This window comes from Impatiens glandulifera, chromosome 8 (genome assembly GCF_907164915.1).
Source record: "Impatiens glandulifera chromosome 8, dImpGla2.1, whole genome shotgun sequence".
NCBI classification, from domain to species: Eukaryota; Viridiplantae; Streptophyta; class Magnoliopsida; order Ericales; family Balsaminaceae; genus Impatiens; species Impatiens glandulifera.
The window spans coordinates 375,949-399,329 of record NC_061869.1 but is presented as its reverse complement, the minus strand read 5'-3'; the positions used below and the strand labels follow the sequence as shown (position 1 = coordinate 399,329).

Sequence of the window (23,381 nt, the reverse complement as noted above, 5' to 3'; positions counted from 1 at the left end):
GTCCTATTAGTACCAACATACTCTAATTAAATATATACAAATGAATGATTGTTACAAATATATAAAAATGAATGTTTAGTTTAGATATATATTCAAAAAAATCATTTTGTTAATTAGCATATCATAACCCTAATTTTAATAAGAATCAAATTGCTTACAAAATTAAATTATTGTCAATATAATAAAATAAGATTAGGGAAATATGCTGAAAATATATTATAATGATTGTTTAGTTTAGCAATATAATAATAAAACAAGATTATAAATAAATAAATAAATATATATAATGAATATATAATAAGAAAATATGCAAATATATAATGAATATTTAGTTGAGCCACATAATAATAATAAAACAAGATTAGGAAAATATGGAAATATATAATGAATATTTAGTTTAGCCATATAATAATAATAATAATAATAATAATAATAATAATAATAAAAGAAGATTGGGGAAATATGCAAAATAAAAAATGGAAGAGAATATATAATAATGGAAGAGAAGATCAAGCGTTGAATATATAAAAGGGAAATATGAAAAAATAAAATAGAATTAAAAATCATGTTACCGTTATTTGATCACAACGGCTATATTTTCTGTGAGTCTCAAAATTTCTTTTTCTTCTAATCAATCCTATTTCTCCCCCATCTCCGCTGGTACTAAAACCTAGATTCTTACGGAAGGGAAGATCGAGCCTACCAGTACCAGACCAGGAAGTAATCAATCAATCCTGCACTTGTTAATCAAACTCATCTCCTTTGGGTGAAAATGGACGCCGCCGATTCAGTCTCTCAGGTTCAATCTCAAACTACTGCCAATTCTACCGCCGCCTATTCCACGGCGATTCCTCCGATTCCTCATCGTCGTCCCAGAGTAAGAGAAATCAGTTCTCGATTTATGTCATCATTAGCCTCTCCTTCTCCTTCTCCCTCTTCCTCAATCTCATACACTCCTTGCGCTTCTCAACATCGGGCAAAGTCGCCCACTCCGAAATATGGTGTTTCAACTCCTCTTCCTTCCGCCGCTTTCCATTCGAATCAGCATCAACGTTCCAACTCTGCACAGAGAAGTCGAGGAGGAGGAGGAGAGCCAGATCTATTGCGTTGTTCAGATGAAAATGTCAAAGAATCGGTTATTCGAAGCTTAGAAGCGCAATTGCGTATAAACCCTAGCAAGCAACAGCAAGTAACTTCTCTACAACAACAACAACAACAACAGAGGAAGCCTCGTATTGCATCATCCTCGGTCAAGCTTCCCAAGGACAAGGAAAACGTGGGGAAATCGCCGGATCATGAATCTTCGAGAAGAAGTCTGGAGTCACAAATCGAGTCTGTTGGTTCCAAGGTACGGAATGGAACTTTTGGGTTATCAAAGAGACCTGACACGCCTGTTCCTACGGGGGGATCGGCAACAGAAAGAATAGTATCTTCGAGGTACAGGCTATGCTCCCGCAGCCTTGACCGCTCATTGTCTGGCCGAGCACCAGCACCTGTTTCTTCCGCTGCCAATCTATTACGGTCAAGTGGGATGTCGATGTCCTCGTCAGTTTCCACCAACGATTTTTCTTCTTCCGGGTACACTTCAGCCTCCGAGACTTGTGATGGCGATGATGATGATGATGATGACGACGATCATAGTACAGCAACATTGTCTGAACCGAATACCCCTCGTTCTCAGACTGACCACCGGGATTCATCAAAGTCACTACTGGCTCCATCTGGGTCATCTTCAATAAATTTAAGTAGCCTATCCAAGTTTGAGAGACCTCTTCTTCATCAGTCTATAAGGCATTTAGAAGACGGATCATCAAAGGCAGGAAACACTTGTCTGCCTCCTCTGCCTTGCCTGAAGCAGCAGCAGGTAGAGGCTGCTGCGGATGTAAGGAAAAGCAGAATGAATTTGCAGCAGCAGAAGGTGGATAGGCATTCTTTGAAGTTGCTTCATAACCATTACATGAAGTGGAGATTTGTGAATGCAAAATCAAAGGCCTCTATGATTGCAGAGAAAAAGGAAGCTGAGGTATGTATGTATGTATATATATATGTTACAGTGTGGACTAGGAATATATATATATATAAGACTAATTGGTATTTTATGTTTTGTTGAGTGTGTAGAATAAGCTATATTCATTGGGATGCATGACAGCAGAGTTGCGTGAAAGTGTCCAAAGAAAGCGTATCGAGCTTGAGTTGTTAAAGATGAAAAACACCATAAAGACGATCCTCAAAGATCAAGTAAGTATTTACAGATTTGTTTGTTTGTTTGTTTTTAGTTGTCTTATTGTGTGTGCAATAAATAAATAAATAAATAAATAAATAAATTGTAGATGCCATATTTGGATGAATGGTCTGAATTGGAGGGAGAGTATTCATCTTCTCTATCAGATGTAACAAAGGCTTTGGTTAATGCATCAATTCAACTTCCACTGGGTGGGAATGTTCATGTAAGTGAATGGATTTTAATTAGATAAATTTATTTTTTGAAATAATAATAATAATAATAATAATATATAAATAGGTTGACACAAAAGAAGTTGGAGAAGCTTTGGGGTCGGCAATAAAGATGATGGAAAGCATAAGTTGTAATATAAATGGATTCATCGAAAGAGTAAGTAGTAGTGTTGTTGTAGTAGTAGATGTGACAGATTGGTTTGATGGGTAAAAGATGTGATCTAATATATAATATAATTATAAAGGCTGAAGAGACAGATGTATATGGTTCGGAGGTAGCAAGAATGGTTGGTGGAGAAAGAGCTCTTGTAGAAGAATGCAAAGAGTTGCTTTACAAGACGCACGCATCACAGGTTTGGTTTGGTTTGGTTTGTTAATTTATTCTACTTGGTATTATTTATGTTGTTGTGTTTTGGTCTGGTCTGGTCTCGTGATGGATGGATAAATGATGTTTTGCACAGGTGGAAGAATGCAGCCTTAGAGGACAGCTAATGCAATTACAAAAACGTTAGAAGAAGAAGAAGAGGAGGAGTTGATTGTTTGTTGTAACAACACAGTAGTAGAGGAGGAGTACAACAAGTACATATATATATATTTCTTGCTTGCTTCTTGCTTGCTTGCTTTTGCTGTCTTCTACTCTCATACATAATAAATGAATTTAACAGAGTGAGTGAGTGAGTTATCTTGAGAATTCAGTCTCTTACTGTGATGGGAGAATAATCGTATCTAGAAAGTTTAGGCATTCCCAATTTCTTTGTCTTATTAACTCGCTCAACCGATTCAAGCAGTCACTTAAGAAGATTCTTCGAGTTTTGAAAGAGGGCTATCTATATAAAAAAAAAAGAAAAAAAAGAAAGCTGCTTCAGAAATATTTAAACAATACTTACTTACTTACTCTAGTACCCAATTAATTATTCAAATCACACATGTGTATCGAAAAACACAAAGCTCTGTATAATCATAATAATAATAATAATTAAGAAATCCAAGTTGGGCGCTTTACTTTATTATTAAATAAATGTTTGTTTGATGTTGTAATTGGAATTGAGAAAGGGATGTTGTAAATGAAACCAATGAATGAAGGATGTGATGATAATAAGAAAGGTTAGAATTCAATTGGATTTCATAACTAGCTAATTGGGGATCTATCATCATAAATAAATAATATTTCTTTTTAAAGAGATATACTGGTATATTTTTCTTAAAAAGAAAAACAAAATGAATTAGACATTTTATTTATTTATTTATTTATTATTATTGTTGTCCATCCATCCATCCATTTAGCCATTTAGTTGAAGAAAATAAACAAGTCTTGGTCTTCTTCATTCACTCTCTACTTACTGCTGCTCTTCTTCAATCAATCGATCGATCGATCATCATCGATGTCTCAACTCCTCTCTCTTGGATCCGCACGAGATCTCTTCGATTCTGTCGATGCATTTCTCTTTGACTGCGACGGTACTCTTTTTTTTTTTTTTTTTTTCCTTTTTCTTTTCTTCAACAATAGATACATACATAGATAAATAGATAGATGATAGATCAATACTTACTTAGTGACTCAGCAGCATCTGATGAATTTGAATGTCCAGGCGTAATCTGGAAGGGCGATAAGCTTATTGATGGAGTTCCCCAGACTTTGGAGATGCTTCGATCGCAGGTGGTTGGTTGGTTGGTTAATCTCTTCTTTCTTTCCTCCTTTGTCCCCATTTCTTAATACCAACTTAATAATCCTCAACTTCTTTTATTTATTTAGGGAAAGAAGCTTGTGTTTGTCACAAACAATTCCACCAAGTCCAGAAATCAATACGCTCAAAAGTTCCGTTCTCTTGGGATTACAGTCACCCAGGTTTTCTTTCTTTCTTTCTTTCTTTGATCATGATTCATGCTACTGAGTCTGAGTCTGACTGATCGATCTACTTTATCCAGGATGAGATATTCTCCTCCTCATTTGCTGCGGCCATGTACTTGAAAGTCAATCATTTTCCTCAGGATAAGAAGGTGTCATTTTCTTCTTAATCCTTCATCTTCTTTTTACTTATACAAACTACTTCATTTGCTACAGGTCTATGTAATAGGCGAGGAAGGTATATTGGAAGAGCTGGAGCTTGCTGGTTTTACCGCTCTGGGTGGCCCGGTAAGCTATTCTTCTTCTTAGTTTTGATTCCTCTTTTGATCAATTGGGAGGACATTGACTATGTAAAAAAAACACATCTTGCAGGAGGATGGGAAAAAGACTGTGCAGCTGAAGCCGGGCTATCTCTTTGAGCATGAAAACAGTGTAAACTTCTTCACCATAATCTATAATAATTATTAATATGACTTGTGCATCATCAATACATACATAAACTCAGGTTGGAGCTGTGGTGGTTGGACTGGACCAGTATATAAATTATTACAAACTACAGTAAGCAAATTAATTAAGATAAACAAATATGATCGGACTCAATCCACCATACCTCATTAATTTGCTAACTAAAGGGGTACCACTTCATTATTATTGTGTATGTTTTCTGGCCAGGTACGCAACTCTCTGTATTCGCGAGAATCCAGGTTGTCTTTTCATTGCTACCAACCGTGATGCAGTTGGACATATGACTGATTTGCAAGAGTGGCCTGGTACTCAAGATTAGTTACCTACTAAAAATTCAATTATATATATATATATATATGCCATAAATATTATGTAGTTTGTAAAAAATAATAATAAATTTGTGTATTATTTGTAGGGGCGGGATGTATGGTTGCTGCTGTATGTGGGTCGACAGAGAAAGAGCCTATTGTGGTTGGAAAGCCATCAACTTTTTTGATGGACTTCCTGTTGAAAAAGTAAGTGGAAACTCTTGCAGTGATAAAATTGTGTCTTTATCTATCTAAACTGAAAACAAGAAAAAAAAGAAGAAGAAGAAGATGAAACATCAATGTCTTCCTTTGCGTAGGTTCCAAATCCCTACTTCGAGAATGTGTATGGTAGGTGACAGGTTGGATACTGACATCAAATTTGGCCAGAATGCTGGTTGCAAAACTCTCCTCGTTCTTTCAGGTTAGTGTATTTTGGCTTTTTCATGTCAAGAAGAGCAGCAGGCATTCATTCCTTCCCCTCATCATCCATGGAGCTGTTTTGCCTTTGCTTGCAGGTGTTACAACTGAATCTGTTCTAGTTGATCCAACTAACCAAATTGAACCAGATTTTTACACAAGTAGCGTGTCTGACCTTCTCAAGTTACTTGGACAACAATAGTAATAGTAATATTATTATTATTATTATTATTATTGAGCCAGTCCATGTAATAATAGCTCATACAAATTTGAAGAATATTATTATGGAGATCCTGATTAATAATTAATAATGGAAGGAATGGATGATATGTAATTGTATTTGATCAACATGATAACTTGTCTTCTTCTTATTTTGATTTAGAAGAATAACATTAATTTGTCTCCATTATTCAACAACAATTGTCTCCTTTTTATTTTGTTTTTCCGGTATTTACTAGTGATAGTGAATTCATGATTTCATTCAAGAAACAATAATAATAATAATAATAATAGAGTTGGGAATAATCTTATCTCAACAAGAAGTGATTTACAGAAAACAATGAAAGATGATGAAATCATGATAGAAAACAATGATGAAATTATTAAGGCAAGAAGATGAATTCAAGTTTGTTTGGTTGATGGTGGAATTGATTAAGATATAATATTCATGAGATGTGATCAGGCAGGTCAGGAGATGGTCCTGGGTTTGAAGCATTTGCAGTAAGCACCTAGTGCATGAGTTTGTGGTGGTGGTTGTTGTTGTTGTTGAGGATGCAGGGGACTGCGATTATTAATGTTGTTGCTGCTTGCAGTTGGAGAAGAGGCGGAGGAGGAGGAGGAAGGAGAAGGAGCAGTATCATGTCTAGTTACTAGTAATTGTTTACCTTGACAGATTATCTTAACCTCACAAAACTCAGGTGCATCCTCAAGTATGCGGCCGGCTACTCCACTAATTCCTTGCCTCCCTTCTTTCCTACTCCAATTCCAAGATCATCATTAATTCCTCATACATATCATATATAATGTTAATACATGATATCTATACTTACTTTGTAGTAGTAGTAATTATTATATTTGATGATGATGATCTGGGTCTGGGTCTCGGGGGAATGCCCAATACAAGGGTCCTTATTTGAAAAGCAGAGATGAGTTCCAGAATGGCGTTTGCCTCCTTATCTCCTTCTATGGGGATCACGTCAGCTGTTACCTGCATCAATATACATAGAGGGGAGGGAGGAAGGATTTCACAAAATCAAAATGAATTAATGTTTTGTTGTTGTTGAAAACAGAATTACCTGTGAAGTAGAACACAAGTCGAGGAATGGTTGGAGGCATTGAAGTCTTTTGGTCCTCTGTTTAGCCAAGTGAATGTTCCTCTGTTGTTCATTGGCTTGGTTTATGGGAAGCTTTCCCACTAAATAATTGGCCGGATCATCATTATATAGAAGAAGAAGAAGAAGAAGAAGAAGAAGAAGAAGAAGAAGAGAGAAGAGAAAGGAAGGAGGGGTTTACAGGCAGTGGGGATGAAACGGAGCGGGGGGTAGACGTGAACCAGAAAGAGAGAAGAGCCGGTGCCATGGCCATTTCCATTGGTCAGCGTCCAAAGCAGAGCATCCATGCTAATAGTGCTGCTGCTGCTGCCATGGTCATCATCACCGTTGATCACCACACAAACTGTATCTCCCACTCCCTGCAGCCCGGCCCCATCAAACTCAATATGAGAATCCCTTAATTCCTCCTCCCTCAATTCCTCTATTTCACAGATCATCACTCTTTCATCGTCCACTTTCACTAACTCCTCCAAAATTTCACACATGTCACTACTCCCCATCTCTCCCTGAACATATTTGTCATGATCATCATGTGATAATTCTCCATCGCTTCTCTTCTCCATCGAACACAACACGAGGAAGGACGACGACCAAGGGAGAGAGAATGTTGATGGAAAGGAGATGGTTGACAGAAATGGGGAGAGAAAGACAGGCTAAATAACCAAAGACAATAGACAGACAGACAAACATGCATTTTTTTAATCATATTAATTTGTTTCTCTGTTCAAATAGTCTTGTTTTTTAAACCAAGATTATTATTTTCTTTGCAAGTTAGACTAGTAGTAATAATTATTAATTGAGTATCAAATTAGTGTTTCTTGCTAGCTTCTCATGAGTTTCCAATATTTGTGAATGTGAATGTGAGTTGATATAATTATGAATAACCTGGTCTTATATATATATTTATAATCTTCTCAACATAAAGAATTGGAATTTATAAGTAATAATAAGATGGTCAAACGGAATATGCGAATCATATTGGAATCATTTACCTTGTATAATTAAGGAAGTAGTCCAAAAGTCAAATTAAGTTACATTATATTTATATTTATATATATTTTGAATAGAATGTGTGTTGGCAATTAAGTTGCATAAGGGTACGTGTGTTAGCCGTTTGATTGAGTCATATGGAGCACCCAAAGTTCTCACGATACTTACTTAAATAACTCTTATTATATATAGAGTGGTTGTGACAAATCTACAACATTTTAAAGGATAATTTTGGTTATGTTAATTAATAGTTCAATTCTTTTAATTGAAAGGGATTATCACTCATGTTGGCCTATTAAGGTAGTACAAATCACTCCAGAATTAAACCGGATTCACAACAACATTACTAATAATTGTTGGCCTATTAATTTGGTTTTTCTTCAATCCTACTTATATATAGGAGTTTTTTTTTCCATTAAATCTTGAACTGTTGTTACCGATCAGTTATATAGTAAAATAAATTTATTTATAAATATTAAAAAAAAGAAAAAAAAAAAAAAAAGACTTGAAAGGCCGTTAGTATTATTTTGAACGGACCAAGGCCAAAAGCTATGAGATGGAGCAAAGTTGAGTGAAATGAAATTGAATGTTCCGTCCAACACCCACCACCCACCGGCTACCACTTTCACACGCTTAATCAAGTTATATGTACAATCAATCAATCATTTCCCAAGAATCTTAACAAAGGTGTAGGAATTCAAAAGCTTTCTTTAATATTCAATATATATATAGATATATATATATATATATATATATATATATATATATATATATATATATATATATATATATATATATATATATATATATATATATATATATATATGAAAAATGATAAAAATCGTTTAATTATAATGACAAAATTTGCTATGGAAAAAAAAAACGTTATGTTATCGAACACGTAAGTGTTCGAGAAAAATAATTAATTCTCCGATGGACTTTACCGATTTTCTGGAACGAATATCAGAATGAATGATACGCACTACTACGATAATTAAAATTCGACAATTTGTCTCCAACCAAATAGTCCACCCACACATATAATGGGACGAATCCAAAAATTTGAATTGGAGTGAGCTTAAAAAATATGAGTTGAGCTTGAAAAATAATAAAAAAAATTATCAATCATAGAAGAACAAATTCTAATTCATTACAATTAAGCTTCCTTTCAAAAATGTCTTGTTTTAAGGTATATCAAGATTCAGTCTTCTGTTCATATTTCGTCGACCAATTCTATGAGCAATTCTAGGAGGCAATAAAAATATATTTCATTGCTTTTTTTCTTAGTTTAGCTAATTTAGTTAGAAAGTGATAACTTTAGTTTACATATTGTTTTAGCTCAATAGAAAAAAATTATATTTTTCTTTAAAATTCTCTCAAATAAAAATAGAGAAGGAAAGAACTAGAAAGATGATTATAATTAATATCTTAAAAATATTTGGAAAAATAAAGGATATTAAATATTGTTATAACTTTTTTTTAAAGAAAATTTCCTTCAATTGGAAATTCATTTTTAACTAATTTCAAAGGAAAAGATTATTCTCTTTATCAAATATATGCGGATTCAATAACGATATATCTATTAAGAGTTGTTAAGAGTTGGAGGTAGGTGGACTCGAAGCGCTGAGGATGAGCCGTTGGTCTCCTATGCTTCCAGACATGCCGAGCTCCACCCTTCCATAAGCTGAGCTCGAAGAAGGAAGAGATAAAAGGGCTCCGATCTTTTTCACATAAAATGAGAATATTTTATTATAAATAAAATGAGTGAATAAAAGTAAGTTTTGACCCAATTTTTTTATGAATTAAATAAAAAAAATAAAAAAATAGAGATAATGTCACATTTCTACCGTATAAATAAAATAAAAATAAATTATTATTGTTTTGCCCCTATATATATATATATATTAAAATAACTTCGCGGATGGAGAGAGATTTCTATAGTTCACGGAGGCAGACAGAACTATTGAATAAGTCTCATTCGAGAGCTTACCGTGCCTCTTCGCTGAAAAGTGTTCTAAAGTAGTCAACCGCACCTTCCTTGAGTTGAGTGGCATCGTAACACCATACTCCATTCAAATGGAGGCCCCGGATATGACTGGTGCGTTTGCGTTCTATGGAAATAGACCGTGTTCCGGTCACTTCAGCCAATCCATGCGAGCTCTATGTTATGCTTTGGTTCTTGAATCTATTTCCGTTTTTTTGCAGTTTTAGAAAACTTGCATTTCCTTCTGGAATTTGGTTGGTTGAGCTTAACATAGTCAAGCCTTTCTCTTTCTGTTAGGTTTTTTGTGCTTTTCTCTTTCTCTATCCTTACGCGAGGTCCGAGCATTGCTCATATATAGCACAGAGATGAAAGACCTACTTAGCTTAACACCAATAAAACGGTAATGAAATAATTTATACCAAATATTTTGGATGACCAAGAGTGGGTAAATAAGGCTTGTTAGGATCTAGGTAGCCGCTGAAGGACCGGGGTTGGACCGGTTAGCGGTTCTCACTCGAAGGGTGGTGGTTAATCCGGTTAGAGATTAACACCGGGGTTTCAATACTACACAACCTATCACAAACCCTTGAACTAGGTTCAAGTGCGGAAGAAGTTTGCTTTCAGGTTGAAGCAGCACACTTGTATAATAGGCAGAGCTGGTTTTGGATGATGAGAGTTTAAAGATTGATGGGTCGGTTTCGGTAACCTGGTGATTTGGTTTGGATAGAGTTAAGTCGGTTATAGTGGTACGGATCGGTTAGATAATGGAACCGGCAGAAAGTAAATGACAAAACAGATTTTATGGATGTTCGGAGATAAAACTCCTACGTCACCCCTTCCTCTCGAAACCGCGAGATGGATATTCACTAAGGAATACAAGTACAATCCGATCGAGACTTATTTCCTGCTCGATGACACCCTTACAATTTACACCGAAATTGTAAGACACACACTTTAACTTTAGCACTTAGGCTTTCTAGAACAACACAGTCTTATCACTTGTAGAATAAATGCTCTTAGAATTTCTCAGTTGTCTCACAGTATGTTGCTTGTCCCGCATTTACTCTTCTTCAACTGCCTCTTTTATAGGTGAAATATGCCAACGGTCATATTTCACTTCCTTAAATCTGATTGGCTGAGCAGAAGTTCAGTGATTCAGTGATTCAGACCCTGCGGTCATCTTTTCAGACCTGACGGTCAACCTCAGACCTGGCGGTCTATTTTTCCGGTGTGTGAGACAAACCTGCTAGGTTTGTCTTTTACTCAATGTAGACACTGTCTGTTAGACAGTTGTCTGTACTTGGAAGATCTCCTTTCTGACTTATCTCGAAGTGGAAAGATCCTGTAGGGCTGTCTTCTGCAGTCTGCAGACTTTCCTCAGACTTGTATGGATATGGAAGTGTTCAGTTTGTTCCTTTGGTATCATTCTCATCAGATACCTGAATTGTCTTCTTGTACTGGTCGGTCATTCGACTTAACTGGATGGCTTCCGGTACGAGTGATGTAACCGGACTTCTTCCAGTTATTCTTCTGTCTTGTGGCCGATCGGCTGTCTGATGTTTCCGGTTTTGAGCTTTGGCCGATCCTTTCTTTGTGCGGTCATGTTCCAAGTGTTCCTGGTCGGTTTAATGACTTGACCGGCTAGTTTTCTTTAGCCGGTTCTTTTGTTTGTCCGGTCCGGTTCCTTGTTCCTGCATGGAAGATTTATTTAAGTTAGGTTTATGTGAACCGGTCTAATTTTATCTAACAAGGCTGAAAATGTCGTGCCAAATAATAATGGACCATCTATATATCGCTTAAATAATGAGAAACTTGTTCAAATAATGAGAGAATATCTATAAAAGATTGAAAAAAAGAAAAATAATTTTAAATCAAATTATTTCACATTCTTTCATGCTAAGAATGAGATTGACAAAAGACTAGAAAAAGAATCACCAACACAATTATATAATATTAGCAATAAACAATCCACCAACAAAACAATTGAGAGTATTAATCTGATTATAATAATTATAGACGAATAAAACACACCACACAAATTTAAATTTGAGTGATGAAAAGAAAAACAAGAAAATGTGTTTTTTCTTTCTATTTTATATGTCTCATCCTCCTCCAACCGTTTATAAAAAACAATCTTTACTATTTATTGAATAGATTGATATTGTACTCGTATGGATATAAGGTATAGGATGATTGTTAATTCCAATACTTGTAATGTATCTATTTGGATGAAGAAAATATTTTTAATGTAATTATTTAAAATAAAATAATTAGAGTTTTGATGCGAAATGTAAATAATTCAGATTGAATCACACTTTAAAATGGGGTCACTGAAATACAAAAAATAAATAAATAAATAATAATTTGAAATTTGTATGTAATAATGTATATATGGGCAATAATAGATGAGTAAAGGAACAGTCTAGTGTTTTGGACTCAACCACCTCTTTCCTCCTTCTGCTAACGGTTTTCTCTAATGAAGTTTCGGAAGATGGTAGTAAAAAAACATCCATCTCTCTCCTCCTCCTCCTCCTCCGTTTGTATTTAAATGGAGGCCGATTAACACGCTGTGTTTATCCAATCGCAAATATTAGTCCTCCTTTCCTTTTACCTCTACCTTAGGGGGATACATTGAAAAGTGAAAGCAGGACCTTCCTTCCTTCCTTCCTTCCTTGGCTCTCTCTGTCTGTGCGTGTAAAGTTCTCCGGTTGACAAAAGAAAGATATATACTTGTGGTGGTGGGGGCATTTCCCCCCTCTCTCTCTCTCTGTCTCTCAACTACTGAAATTACAAGTGAAGAAGAAGAAGAAGAAGAAAAGGAAAATCAGTCTCTCTGTAGTTGTAGTTGTAGTTACAAGAGAGGGAGATCAAGATAGATAATGGGGATGATTACTCAAGCCTCCATCGACCAGCTCCAAGCACTCATGGACCAAGGTACGTACGTGTATGCTCCATCCAACCTACCCTACATTTTTTATATGCATTCATATTTTTTATTTTTTTTTGGTTTTTTTCAGTGGAGGAGCCACTCAAAAGAAGTTTCCAGGTCTGTCTGAATTAATTTTGATTGTGTAGTATTCACAAGTGTGGACATGAATTTTGCTCTGTCTGTCTGTCTGTCTGATACGCTTCCTTCCTTCCTTCCTTTCTTGCTGTTTGTTGTCAGTGTATGCATCAGGGCTACCCAACTGAAACATACGTGAGATTCCTAAAAGCAAGAGAAGGCATTATTATGAAGGCCTTCAAAATGGTTTGATCTCGTCAATATATTTTAATGTTATCATCATCAGTTCATCGCCAACTTAATTGGGTTTTTCTTTAATTAATTTATTAGTTGGTAGATTGCTTGAAATGGAGAGTTGAAAATGGCATTGATGATATCTTAGCAGTAAGTTCAAGTTTTAACAATCTCTTCTTTCTTTCTTTATCAAACTCAAACTCTGAAACTGTTTCAATTTCTAATCTAATTACATTTTGGTTATAAAAACCACCCACCCACCCTACATGCAGAAACCTATCATTCCTGTTGATTTGTATAGAGCAGTTCGAGATTCCCAGCTTGTAGGATTGTCAGGTTACACCAAAGAGGTTTGTTTGTTTGTTTGTTAATTTGTTTTCTTAATTACTCCTTAATTTGATTCATATTCTCTTCTGCTGCAACAGGGCCTTCCTGTTTTGGCCATTGGCGTTGGACTCAGTTCCCTTGACAAAGCTTCGGTGACTGACTGACTGACTGACTGCTTTCTTTTTAATAATATATCATTCATTCATTCATTCATCCATCCATTTAAATAATTATATTTTGATCACATCAATAAATGATGATTAGGCACACTACTATATTCAGTCACACATCCAAATCAATGAGTATCGAGACCGTGTAATACTGGTTAGTCACCACGACTACTTTCTCCTATCATTATCTCTTCACTTCATATATATATATATATATATATATATATATATATATATATTGAGACTAGATGTAATGTAAACATGCAGCCTGCTACCACGAAGAAGCACGGGAAGCATATTAACAAATGTTTGAAGGTTTTAGATATGACAGGTCTCAAGATTTCAGCATTGAGCCAGATAAAGGTTTGCTATCCATATCCATCCAATCCAACATTCAACATTCTCAACTGAATTTGACATTTTATTTAATCTCCTTGCAGTTAGTAACCATTATTTCCACCATTGATGACCTGAATTATCCAGAGAAGACGCTGGTTTATTATATTGTCAATGCTCCATATGTGTTTTCAGCTTGTTGGAAGGTTAAGCAATATTCTATTCTATTGTATATTTGTATTGGATGGCCCAATCCCCAAAAATGAAATGTAGGAATATGATGATGATGATGATCGGGTAAATTTACTTTGAAAGACAGGTTGTGAAGCCTCTCCTGCATGAGAGGACGAGGAAGAAAGTCCAGGTTCTGTCTGGCAATGGAAGGGATGATTTGTTGAAGGTAGGTGGGTGGGGGGTACCTAGCTACACTACTTATAAAAGTTAAGTAATAATAATAATAATAATAGTGGTGTTTGTTTGTTTGTTTTGTAGATAATGGAGCATACTTCGCTGCCACACTTTTGCCGAAAAGAAGAAGGGTCTTCTGGATCTTCCCGCAACACATCCTCCCATAAGTCACCGGAGAGTTGCTACTTATTAGACCATCCTTTTCATCAACAGTTCTACACATACATGAAGCAGCAAGCAGCAGCTGCACTACGTGAAGCAGTGACCTCCTCCTCCTCCTCCTCCTCCGCTGCCACACCTGTAAAACAGGGCTCCTTTCTTCGTGTTGCTTTACCAGATGCATCATCTGCACATGACCACCTCCACAACACTAGTCAAAAAGGGTTTTCCGGTTCGTTGGATGACTTGACATTGAGTAGTGAGAATGGGAAATAAACTTCTTTTTTTCTGCCCTCTCCCATCCACCTTACCTTACCTTACCTTTAAGATGACATGATAATTTAATTTAGCTGCTGGCAATATATATATCTATGGAATAAGAAGAAGAACATAATAATAATAATATTACCAACAGCTTGCATGTGAGCGTTGATTATTCTAATTAAGATATGCTAAATTTATATTACATTCCTTTGTAAAGAACTATATATATGTTTCTTCTTGAGAAATAAATTTATCAAGAGCAATTGATTTCTCATATGGGCATATCATTTTTTTTGTTAAGAAACGCTGAGGGAGAGAGAGAGAATACACACCTTTCCCTTGATTTACTACTTTTGTTGTGAATTGTGATGGCTGGCTTTGATCACCTCCTTTGCAGCAGCAGTCACCATTTTTAATTCCTCAGGTTTCTATCCTAACTAGTTGATTTCAATTGTTTTGTGGATAATTTAATCATGTCTTGCTTCAGGTCAACAACTATAGTTTTTTTCTTTCAGTTTTATCTTATAGCTGCGAGTTTTTCCACCTATCTCCTTATTACCTACTTCCATTTTTAATGATACAGCTTCTTTTTTGAAATGTTAGAATTTTAGTTTTATTGTCCTAGTTAAAAAGAGGCTAAAGAACTAAAACACTTTAAACCTATTAGTCTTGTGACAAGTTTTTATAAAATTTTGGCGAAATTCTAGCTAACAGAATCAACTTTTTTTTTTCCACCGTAACTCATTTCTCTTGATCAGATAGTTTTTGTGCAGGGTAATAGACATATCACCAACGCTTATCCCATTGCAAATGAGTAAAAAAAAATTTCAATCACATTATGTTAGATTTCTCTTTTCTCTCTTTGAAAGTATAGGTTTAGGAGCCAAATGGAGGATGATGAAAATTTGTGTCACTCAACTTAAGTTTTCAATTCTCTCAACAGCACTTGTCTTTTTCAAAAGCTTGAGTGGGTTTAGACAATGACATTTATCATAATTATTCGAGAGAACTATCAATTCTAGTTTTTTCACGGGAATAATATGGGGTCGACGAGAACGCCTAACTATATATCTCATTAATTTTTTTTATTAAACTCTTTGTTTTACTAAAACTATAACGAAAAACCTTCACTCTCTCCGTAAATTTTTATTATTTTTTTAGGCGTGATCAGGGTTGAAGATTAATTAAAAAAAAATCTAAACTTTTTTTCATCAATAATGTTTCTAACACTCAATTACCAACATTTTGGGGATTAGAATCAATTCTCACCCATCAAAGTACATGGCTTCCCTCTCATCGCCAAATTCAGTTGTAAAGAGATTTGAAATCCTATCAGAGAAAATGAGGACCGGACTAGTTCTTTGGAAGAACAAACTTTTCTCTAAAAACGGAAAATTGGTCCTTATAAAAACTCTCGCCACAATCTCGACATTCAATATGTCTTTGTTTAGTGAGATGGGACACAGCGAAGCTTGACATCGTTGACAGCGAATTCGAAATCAAAGACTTTTTCCTTTTCAACACTTCAATTCTTTGTAAATGGTGATGGAGGTTTCTCAACGATAATGCAAGCCTATAAAAGAGAGTAATAATCGTCAACTACGAACTTTGAGACATCAAATGAATGTCTCTCTAGGAGAATGATCCATGACCCCGAGTGAAAATTTGTTAGACTCTTTTTGAAACTTTCTAGTAAGGAGGCTAAATGACAGACTGTTTTCGTTTCACATCTAATTAAATTGTTTAGAAAATCTCCTTAAGTATACGACTTTTCATTGGAGAGGAGACAAACTTTATCGTGGATGCTTTTACCCATTTTTCGATTCACATGGAAACCGACGATAAGTTTTTTCAAAGGATTTCCATCCCAGTTTCCTTAAAAAGGAGTGTAGAAAACAAAATTTCATCAAAAATCTTAGTTTTTGGCTGAAAAGTTATCAATGAAAAAATCTTGACATCTATAACATTGCGGACGACCAAAACCAATCCCCTCGTTATGTGGTTGACGATATCAAAATAATAAAAGAGTGAAAACTATAGGTATGATCGTCTAAAAAAATATAATGTTACAATTGTTCGCTTCAAATTTTAAAAATAAGGCGTGTACATAATGATTTTTTTTTATCTTGTTGGTATTTAAAAAATTTTATGTTGTTTTTTAGTTATGGCTTGACTTTTACCCTCCTCTGGTAACGTTTGAAGCATCTTGCACTATTTTTAATCAAAAGTTGACTTTTAAAATAAATAAATAAAAAACCTTCCATTCTAACTAAAAACTGAGTTCTCTTTCTTTAAATCTTCAAAATATCATAATAATATACTCTTATTATTCACAACAGGGAAGAAAAAGTGGTGAAACAAGACCATAATGGGAGGTAAGATTATAAGATGCAGCAGCTTACAAAGAGAAAAATATTATCAAAGAAAACTTTTTTCTTGAGACATTCATAATGTCGAACGTCCAACCTTCAGAATAGGCCTGCATAGTATAATAATCAAATAATTTCATTCATAAAACCTAACTTGATGGAGCTTAGAACAAAGTATTATTACTTACATGAGCTCCAAAACAAGAGCAGAAGCTCCTCCACCCCCATTGCAGATGCTACCAACACCATATCTACCATTCTTCTCTCTCAGAACCTGTAACGAAATAATACCCAAGGGACAAACAAGTCTTTTGAAATTAGCATATGAGAGACATAGAGAGAGATTCTGAGAGAGAGGAAATTATCACCCCTAACAAAGTCACCAATATGCGAGCACCACTACAACCCAATGGGTGCCCTAAAGACACAGCTCCACCATGCACGTTTAGCTTATCCTAAAACCAAATGGATACCATTGTCTCATGTAAGGATAACAACTTTAGAGAAACAATTTCTTACTATCAGATCAAGAGTACTGACCAGATGGAGGGGGAAAATACACATATATCTAAATGGAAGTCATATATAGTTGGCTTATCTATTCAGTTATAATAAAAGTCCCATGTCAATTAGCAGGATCAGCACAAATATGCTTACCAGGCTAAGACCAAGAAGTTTTTGATTGGCAAGAGCTACAACCTGAAAAACACAGGCAGTATCAGCTGTCATCAAAGTAAAGGAGAATGTAAAACTAAAGGGACAAAAATAATTCCTTACAGAGAATGTAATTTGTTTTTTGTATATAGTTTTATATGGTTTGGGTGTGAAGACTCGAATCTATGAGAACGAATGTAAAACTAAAGAAAAAAAACTTACAGAAAATGCCTCATTTATTTCATAGTAATCAATTTGGGATGTGTTCAAGCCAGCATTTGAAATCGCCTTTGGGATTGCAAGGGCTGGTGACGTTGTAAACCATTCTGGTGCCTGTGTAAAATAAAAAATTAAGACACAAATATGATGCCAACAGAAAATCAATTGAATGGGATTTTCATACCTGAGCTGAATCAGCAAATCCCCTGACCTTTGCAATAACTTGCAATCCAAGAGAAAGTGCCTTTTCACCGCTCACCAACACTAGTGCAGCAGCACCATCACTACCCATAAAGTAAAGCAGTCAGAATGGAAACACGCATTGTTTATGTTTCATCATGAATAGGATCGCTTCTTCAGATTTATCCTAGCTCAATAAGTCGTTAATTGCAAAAGCAGTGAGAGTAAGATAAATCTGAAGAAGTTTTGACAAGTAGTCAAATTTGGTTTATTTACTTTATATTATTCTCTAGTTTATTTCTCCATATATATATATATATTAGAATAAATTAGTTGAAATATTCTAGTAATCTTGATTAACCTTAACTGAGTAAATTATAATACATTAAATTGAGATATTTTAGGGATATTCTGGTTCATCCTAATTAAGGAAAATGAGCTCCCATGCTTGAATAAATAGGTATAACCTATTATGAGAATAACATATCAAAAACATCTCTTTCTCTCTTAATTCCAAAATTCATCTCAGGTTAATCAAGCAAAGGTCTATCTATCATTTTATTTTATTTCATATAATAAATTGAGACAGTTTCATAAAGCAGTATATTAATAGCACCTTATGTTAGAAGAGTTTCCAGCTGTAACCGAACCTCCACCTTTGAAGCTTGGTTTAAGTTTCCTTAGCTTCACATGATCAAACTAACAAGAGAAGAATGTAAAAGGTCAAAAGAAAAGAAAAAATAACAATTAAATATTGCAGTATTAAGCAAATAAATAGGTTAAGACTTTCAAACACACATTCTGGTACTTCCAGAACAGTGAACCAAACAGCAAGAACAAGCAACAGTATTGCTGATTTCAGTTTATTAGAATTAGATGAACATGGTTGTAATAAAAGACAATAATTTAGAAAAGAAAAAAGTAGCTTGGATGTTGGGAATGGCTAGCTTCCACTCACACACTCCATACAGGACTGATGAATTTTAAGGCATAAAAAGAGATTGATATGATCATGTTATTCCTACCTTCCCCAAATCTTCATCTTTGTTGATAACAATTGATGAGTTCCCTCTTCCTTTAGATACTTCAACCTACAACAAGAAAGAAGACAAAGTGGCACTACTAGCAACGAGAAACTAGCAAGCAAACTCAGAAGAAATCTCACTGGAGCAATTTCCCAGGAAAAGGCGCCACTTTTTTGTGCAGCAATTCCACGTTCAAAGCTTTGAATAGCATAATTGTCCTAGAAAAGAAACATAAACTCAACAGAATGTCAAAGTGAAAGGCAAGCCTAACACATACAGCAAATATACTTTTTATCTGAAAATATTGAGAAGCTTAAGACCACTTAAATTGCAGCTGGATAATACCTGCTCCTCTCTAGAAATTTTGTATCGATCTGCACAAAATTCTGCACATACTCCCATCCCAAAATCATTATACACATCCCACAGCCCATCTTTAAGCATTCCATCAATGATAGTGTCATGTCCGAACCGGGATCCCTTCCTGTTTATGTAAATAGACCAGAAAGTAGATTATGCAGACACCCTTTTGCAATAAATATATGGTTTGACTGCAGATATTATGGTTCAACAGTCCCAAACGTGGAGAAAATATTTAAACATGAGATCAGTTGTATGATTTCAGCTATAATATATGAAAATGGAAAATGATGGCATTATCATGCTACCGTGCTTCAGATTTTTAGGAAGAAGTCGGGTGTACGACTAAATTTTGCAGAAGAAACATAGATACCTTGCTTCTACGACATATTTAGGTGCATTAGACATGCTCTCCATGCCACCAACCACAACCACATCATTGGCCCCCAATTGGATTGTCTGTGCAGCAAGCATTGTAGCTGCAATCAAGAAAGAGAACGTGTTACTGTTCCATCTCCTATGACTCTCTATATATCATATAGTTCAGTTAAGCTGAAATAATTTAGTTAAAGTCAAGACAGTTCATCCGAGGAGTTGTTCTGTTCCATTTCAATCACACACAATCATAGCACACGGCTGTCATTAACTCATGAAGCATTTAATTTATCCAATAAATTGTTAAAAGTAGTATCCTGCAGTTTATCTTGCAAATTTCTCCCACAAGGAGAGTTTCAGTTTTCTTAAACAATAATAATATGTTTATTGATGAGAGTAGAATAACAAAATTTAATTGCATCAGTGAAAATAACACTTGGGATCCGCCTGGAATGCAATCCACAGTCACATATGGAACTTGAATTTCCTTTTTGGCGACTAAGTAAGTGACTGAGGAATATGCATATCCAAGTATTGAATAAAGAAAAAAAAGGACTCATGAATTAATTACCTTTCATCCCTGATGCACATACTTTGTTGATTGTTGTACAAATAACGGAATTGGGTATACCAGCACCCAAGGCAGCCTGTCGGGCAGGAGCTTGACCTAAATTTGCACTGAGAACATTTCCAAAGAGAACTTCTTCCACCAAAGATGGATCGAGACCCGCTCTTTTAAGAGCAGCTGCGAAAGATGGTTTTAGCGAATGAATGATCGGTAGACAATTAAAAGAAAAGAAAAGAAAAGAAATGGAATTTCTTACATTGAATAGCTATAGAACCAAGCTGGGTGGCTGATAAAGAGGAAAGAGAGCCAAGGAAGCCGCCGATCGGCGTCCGAGCGACCCCAACAATACAAACATCTGCAAGTATTTATGGAATAATTCTGAATGAGAGTATATTGAATGAATATATGAACTAGTAGTAGTACGGTTTCAGATGAAGCAAGACCTCGTGCTTTTATCGGACCGGAAAAGGATTCCCTAGTAGTAGTAGTAGTGTCCATGAAAGTTGAAATTCTGCAATAAAAGTAGTATCCACTTTGCCAAACAATTCTCACTATCTATTCTTACTCATCTCTTGCTGTGTGTATGTATTGAATTATATCTCTTTCTCTATACTACTGTTTGTTTGTTTGTTGTGAATTAATGGGGAATAATAAATTAAATTAAATAATCAAACTCAAGAACAAGATGATCACTCTTCTAGGAAATTGGACGAAATTATCCTAAAATGTTCATTAGATTTACATTCGGGTTCGGTTGACTAGTGCATAAATTTAATTACTTAAATAACCATTTTAAAATATTCTGACGAAATAATTATTCAAGTCGCGTAACGCGAAGGGTAGGATCGTTTCGCGAAAGAAAAGCTTTTGAAATGTCGAGAATGATCGTGCCCTTTGCGTGATGATCGTGCGCCTTTCGCGTTACGCAACAGGGTAATTTCACAAGTTTTTTCTTCGTGTGACGATTTTGCCATTCGCGTTACGTGACGGGATAATTTCGTTATAATACTTTGAAACGGTTTGCACAATTAAATTTATGCACGTGCCATCTAAAATTTTTATTATGACAATGGTTTCGTCAAATTTACCTTTCTATGTCGGAAAATCCATATTGGCTCTCTAAGTTATAGACTATGTTCAGATTAACCATCACTGTAGTTCTTTCATTAAACTTTTCATTGTAGTTAATTTTAAATCAATTCTGAAATTACTTGACATATTTATATTGAGAAAACTATATATATTCTTCATTTTTATTTTCTATTCTGAAAATTAGTGATATATTTATTTTAATTAGTTGAACTATGAGGCTAGAATGTCATATTTAATTTAACTTTATTAAGAAGAGCCAAGATGCATTATATAAAAAGGAAGGAAAAAAACTATATAAAAAATAAAAAACAAGCTTAAGAATATTAAATGTCAATAATAAGATAATTTTTTTTTATCTTTGACAAAAGATTGAAACAAATGCGGTAACATGAATCCTTTGAGAATACCATTCATTTAATTAATTATGTAGATTCATAAAAATAAGTAAATAAATTTAAATTAATAAAAAAAAAAGATAAATAATTTGTATATATTATTAATTTGTTTAAAAGTATATGTAGAAAAATAAATATATTTATTTTGTCACCATTCATGCATTAATTAGTTTATTTACAATTATCTTAAAATAAATTAATTATTATATAATAGTAAAACTGTAAATATAATAATAAAATTGAAGGAGAAATGTGATTGGAAGGAGCTAGCTAGCATCGATATATCGATCAAATGTATTAAGGTTAATGAAATACATGCATAACAATTAATAAAACATGATTGATTAGATAGTTTGTTACGTACCAAATGAGCATAATTAAAATGAAAGGTCTGGTTTAATTTATGGCGGATCGATCCAAATAACTAGCTAGCTAGGTACGATACGTAATAAATATGACGAGTTTGGGCGGAAATCATCATCATTTGTTGTTAGCAGCATGAGCGTTATTATAAGGATCAAGACCGGTCTGAGAGGGCCCCGTGGCCGGCCCAGAAGAATCCTTCAAGTAGGTATGACCGACAGCAGCCCCAAAAAAGGAAGATGTTCCGGGATGAGGATGAGGATGATGATGATGGGCTGCCAAATGGAAAACTGGTCCAAAAGCGGCTGCAGCCAAGGCATTAGGATCAACCCGCTTGAACAGAAAGGGATCTCCTCCGCGAACGGACGAGCTGCGTTCCCCCTCGCAATCGCGATGGCGGTTGAGAAAGAGTGTGAGAGGCTCGATGTAGTCATCGAAGCCGAGCTTGCTCATGGCCCAGAGAACGTCCTCAGCTGTGATGGTCTTCCTCTGCTCGCGCTGGCAGCGCTCGTTGGCCTCCCCCGTGATGAAGCTGATAAACTCCGAAACGCATTCCTGAATGGTTTCCTTTGCATCGTCCGAGATTTTGGCGTGAGGAGGCAAGATTCTACGCATGATTCTTATCACGTTTGCAATCGGCATAAACCGATCTTGCTCCCTCACAGTGCACTCCGCCTCCATTATTTCTGAGGAGGAGGAGGCTGACGAAGGGAGACTTGTCAAATTCGACTGGTTGTTGTTCATTCCTGCATGTCAAGTTAATTATAACATTATACTCGATCCTTTTCAAAATAATTAATATTAATGCAGGTAGGCCGAGGAGAGGATTAATTAATTAATTAAGAGAATATTTATCTATCTAGTCATGTTAAGACAGACAGATATATACCAATGTAATGCATGTGAGAAACTGTCATAAAAAAAACTAGTGGAAAGTCAAAAACATAATTAGAATGCGACAATAAACAAATAAATAAAGAAAGTATTAAAGTAATATATATAAATAAGAAAGTATTTTTATAAACAGTAAAGCAAATATATATATATATATATATATATATATAAAAGAAAGTATTTTTTATAA

At 35.0% G+C, this 23,381-nt stretch overlaps 6 protein-coding genes across 6 annotated transcripts; 3 read left to right on the top strand and 3 right to left on the bottom strand.

Annotated features, from left to right (window-relative positions):
• Positions 1-668: 668 nt before the first annotated feature.
• Positions 669-3,078, top strand: LOC124912367 (protein ENDOSPERM DEFECTIVE 1-like). Its single transcript, XM_047452978.1, has 6 exons — positions 669-2,023; positions 2,119-2,238; positions 2,331-2,447; positions 2,522-2,611; positions 2,700-2,807; positions 2,916-3,078. Exons 1-6 carry the CDS (start codon positions 773-775, stop codon positions 2,964-2,966), a joined length of 1,737 nt encoding a protein of 578 aa, XP_047308934.1. The 5' UTR covers positions 669-772; the 3' UTR covers positions 2,967-3,078.
• Positions 3,079-3,756: 678 nt separating this feature from the next.
• On the top strand, positions 3,757-5,499 carry LOC124911564 (phosphoglycolate phosphatase 2). Its single transcript, XM_047452067.1, has 10 exons — positions 3,757-3,912; positions 4,044-4,111; positions 4,208-4,300; positions 4,381-4,452; positions 4,517-4,588; positions 4,673-4,732; positions 4,806-4,858; positions 4,973-5,070; positions 5,181-5,280; positions 5,391-5,499. The coding sequence occupies exons 1-10, from the start codon at positions 3,837-3,839 to the stop codon at positions 5,497-5,499; spliced, it is 801 nt and encodes a 266-aa protein (XP_047308023.1). The 5' UTR covers positions 3,757-3,836.
• A 678-nt stretch (positions 5,500-6,177) lies between these two features.
• On the bottom strand, positions 6,178-7,388 carry LOC124911574 (U-box domain-containing protein 35-like). Its single transcript, XM_047452076.1, has 4 exons — positions 7,003-7,388; positions 6,786-6,904; positions 6,540-6,697; positions 6,178-6,463 (listed from the first exon to the last, which is right to left on the bottom strand). Exons 1-4 carry the CDS (start codon positions 7,382-7,384, stop codon positions 6,178-6,180), a joined length of 945 nt encoding a protein of 314 aa, XP_047308032.1. The 5' UTR covers positions 7,385-7,388.
• Positions 7,389-12,356: 4,968 nt separating this feature from the next.
• Positions 12,357-14,913, top strand: LOC124911809 (phosphatidylinositol/phosphatidylcholine transfer protein SFH9-like). The gene is made up of 11 exons (XM_047452328.1): positions 12,357-12,729; positions 12,813-12,841; positions 12,962-13,045; positions 13,130-13,183; positions 13,306-13,383; positions 13,459-13,512; positions 13,625-13,684; positions 13,798-13,893; positions 13,971-14,072; positions 14,186-14,266; positions 14,359-14,913. Exons 1-11 carry the CDS (start codon positions 12,675-12,677, stop codon positions 14,707-14,709), a joined length of 1,044 nt encoding a protein of 347 aa, XP_047308284.1. The 5' UTR covers positions 12,357-12,674; the 3' UTR covers positions 14,710-14,913.
• A 2,051-nt stretch (positions 14,914-16,964) lies between these two features.
• Positions 16,965-21,038, bottom strand: LOC124911930 (acetyl-CoA acetyltransferase, cytosolic 1-like). Its single transcript, XM_047452468.1, has 13 exons — positions 20,891-21,038; positions 20,704-20,802; positions 20,451-20,624; positions 19,878-19,983; positions 19,490-19,628; positions 19,285-19,362; positions 19,145-19,210; positions 18,736-18,818; positions 18,124-18,223; positions 17,943-18,053; positions 17,724-17,765; positions 17,435-17,521; positions 16,965-17,340 (listed from the first exon to the last, which is right to left on the bottom strand). Exons 1-13 carry the CDS (start codon positions 20,943-20,945, stop codon positions 17,251-17,253), a joined length of 1,230 nt encoding a protein of 409 aa, XP_047308424.1. The 5' UTR covers positions 20,946-21,038; the 3' UTR covers positions 16,965-17,250.
• A 1,376-nt stretch (positions 21,039-22,414) lies between these two features.
• LOC124911573 (nuclear transcription factor Y subunit B-1-like) lies at positions 22,415-23,041 on the bottom strand. The gene has a single exon (XM_047452075.1). The coding sequence runs from the start codon at positions 23,039-23,041 to the stop codon at positions 22,415-22,417; it is 627 nt and encodes a 208-aa protein (XP_047308031.1).
• Between the last annotated feature and the right edge of the window lie 340 nt (positions 23,042-23,381).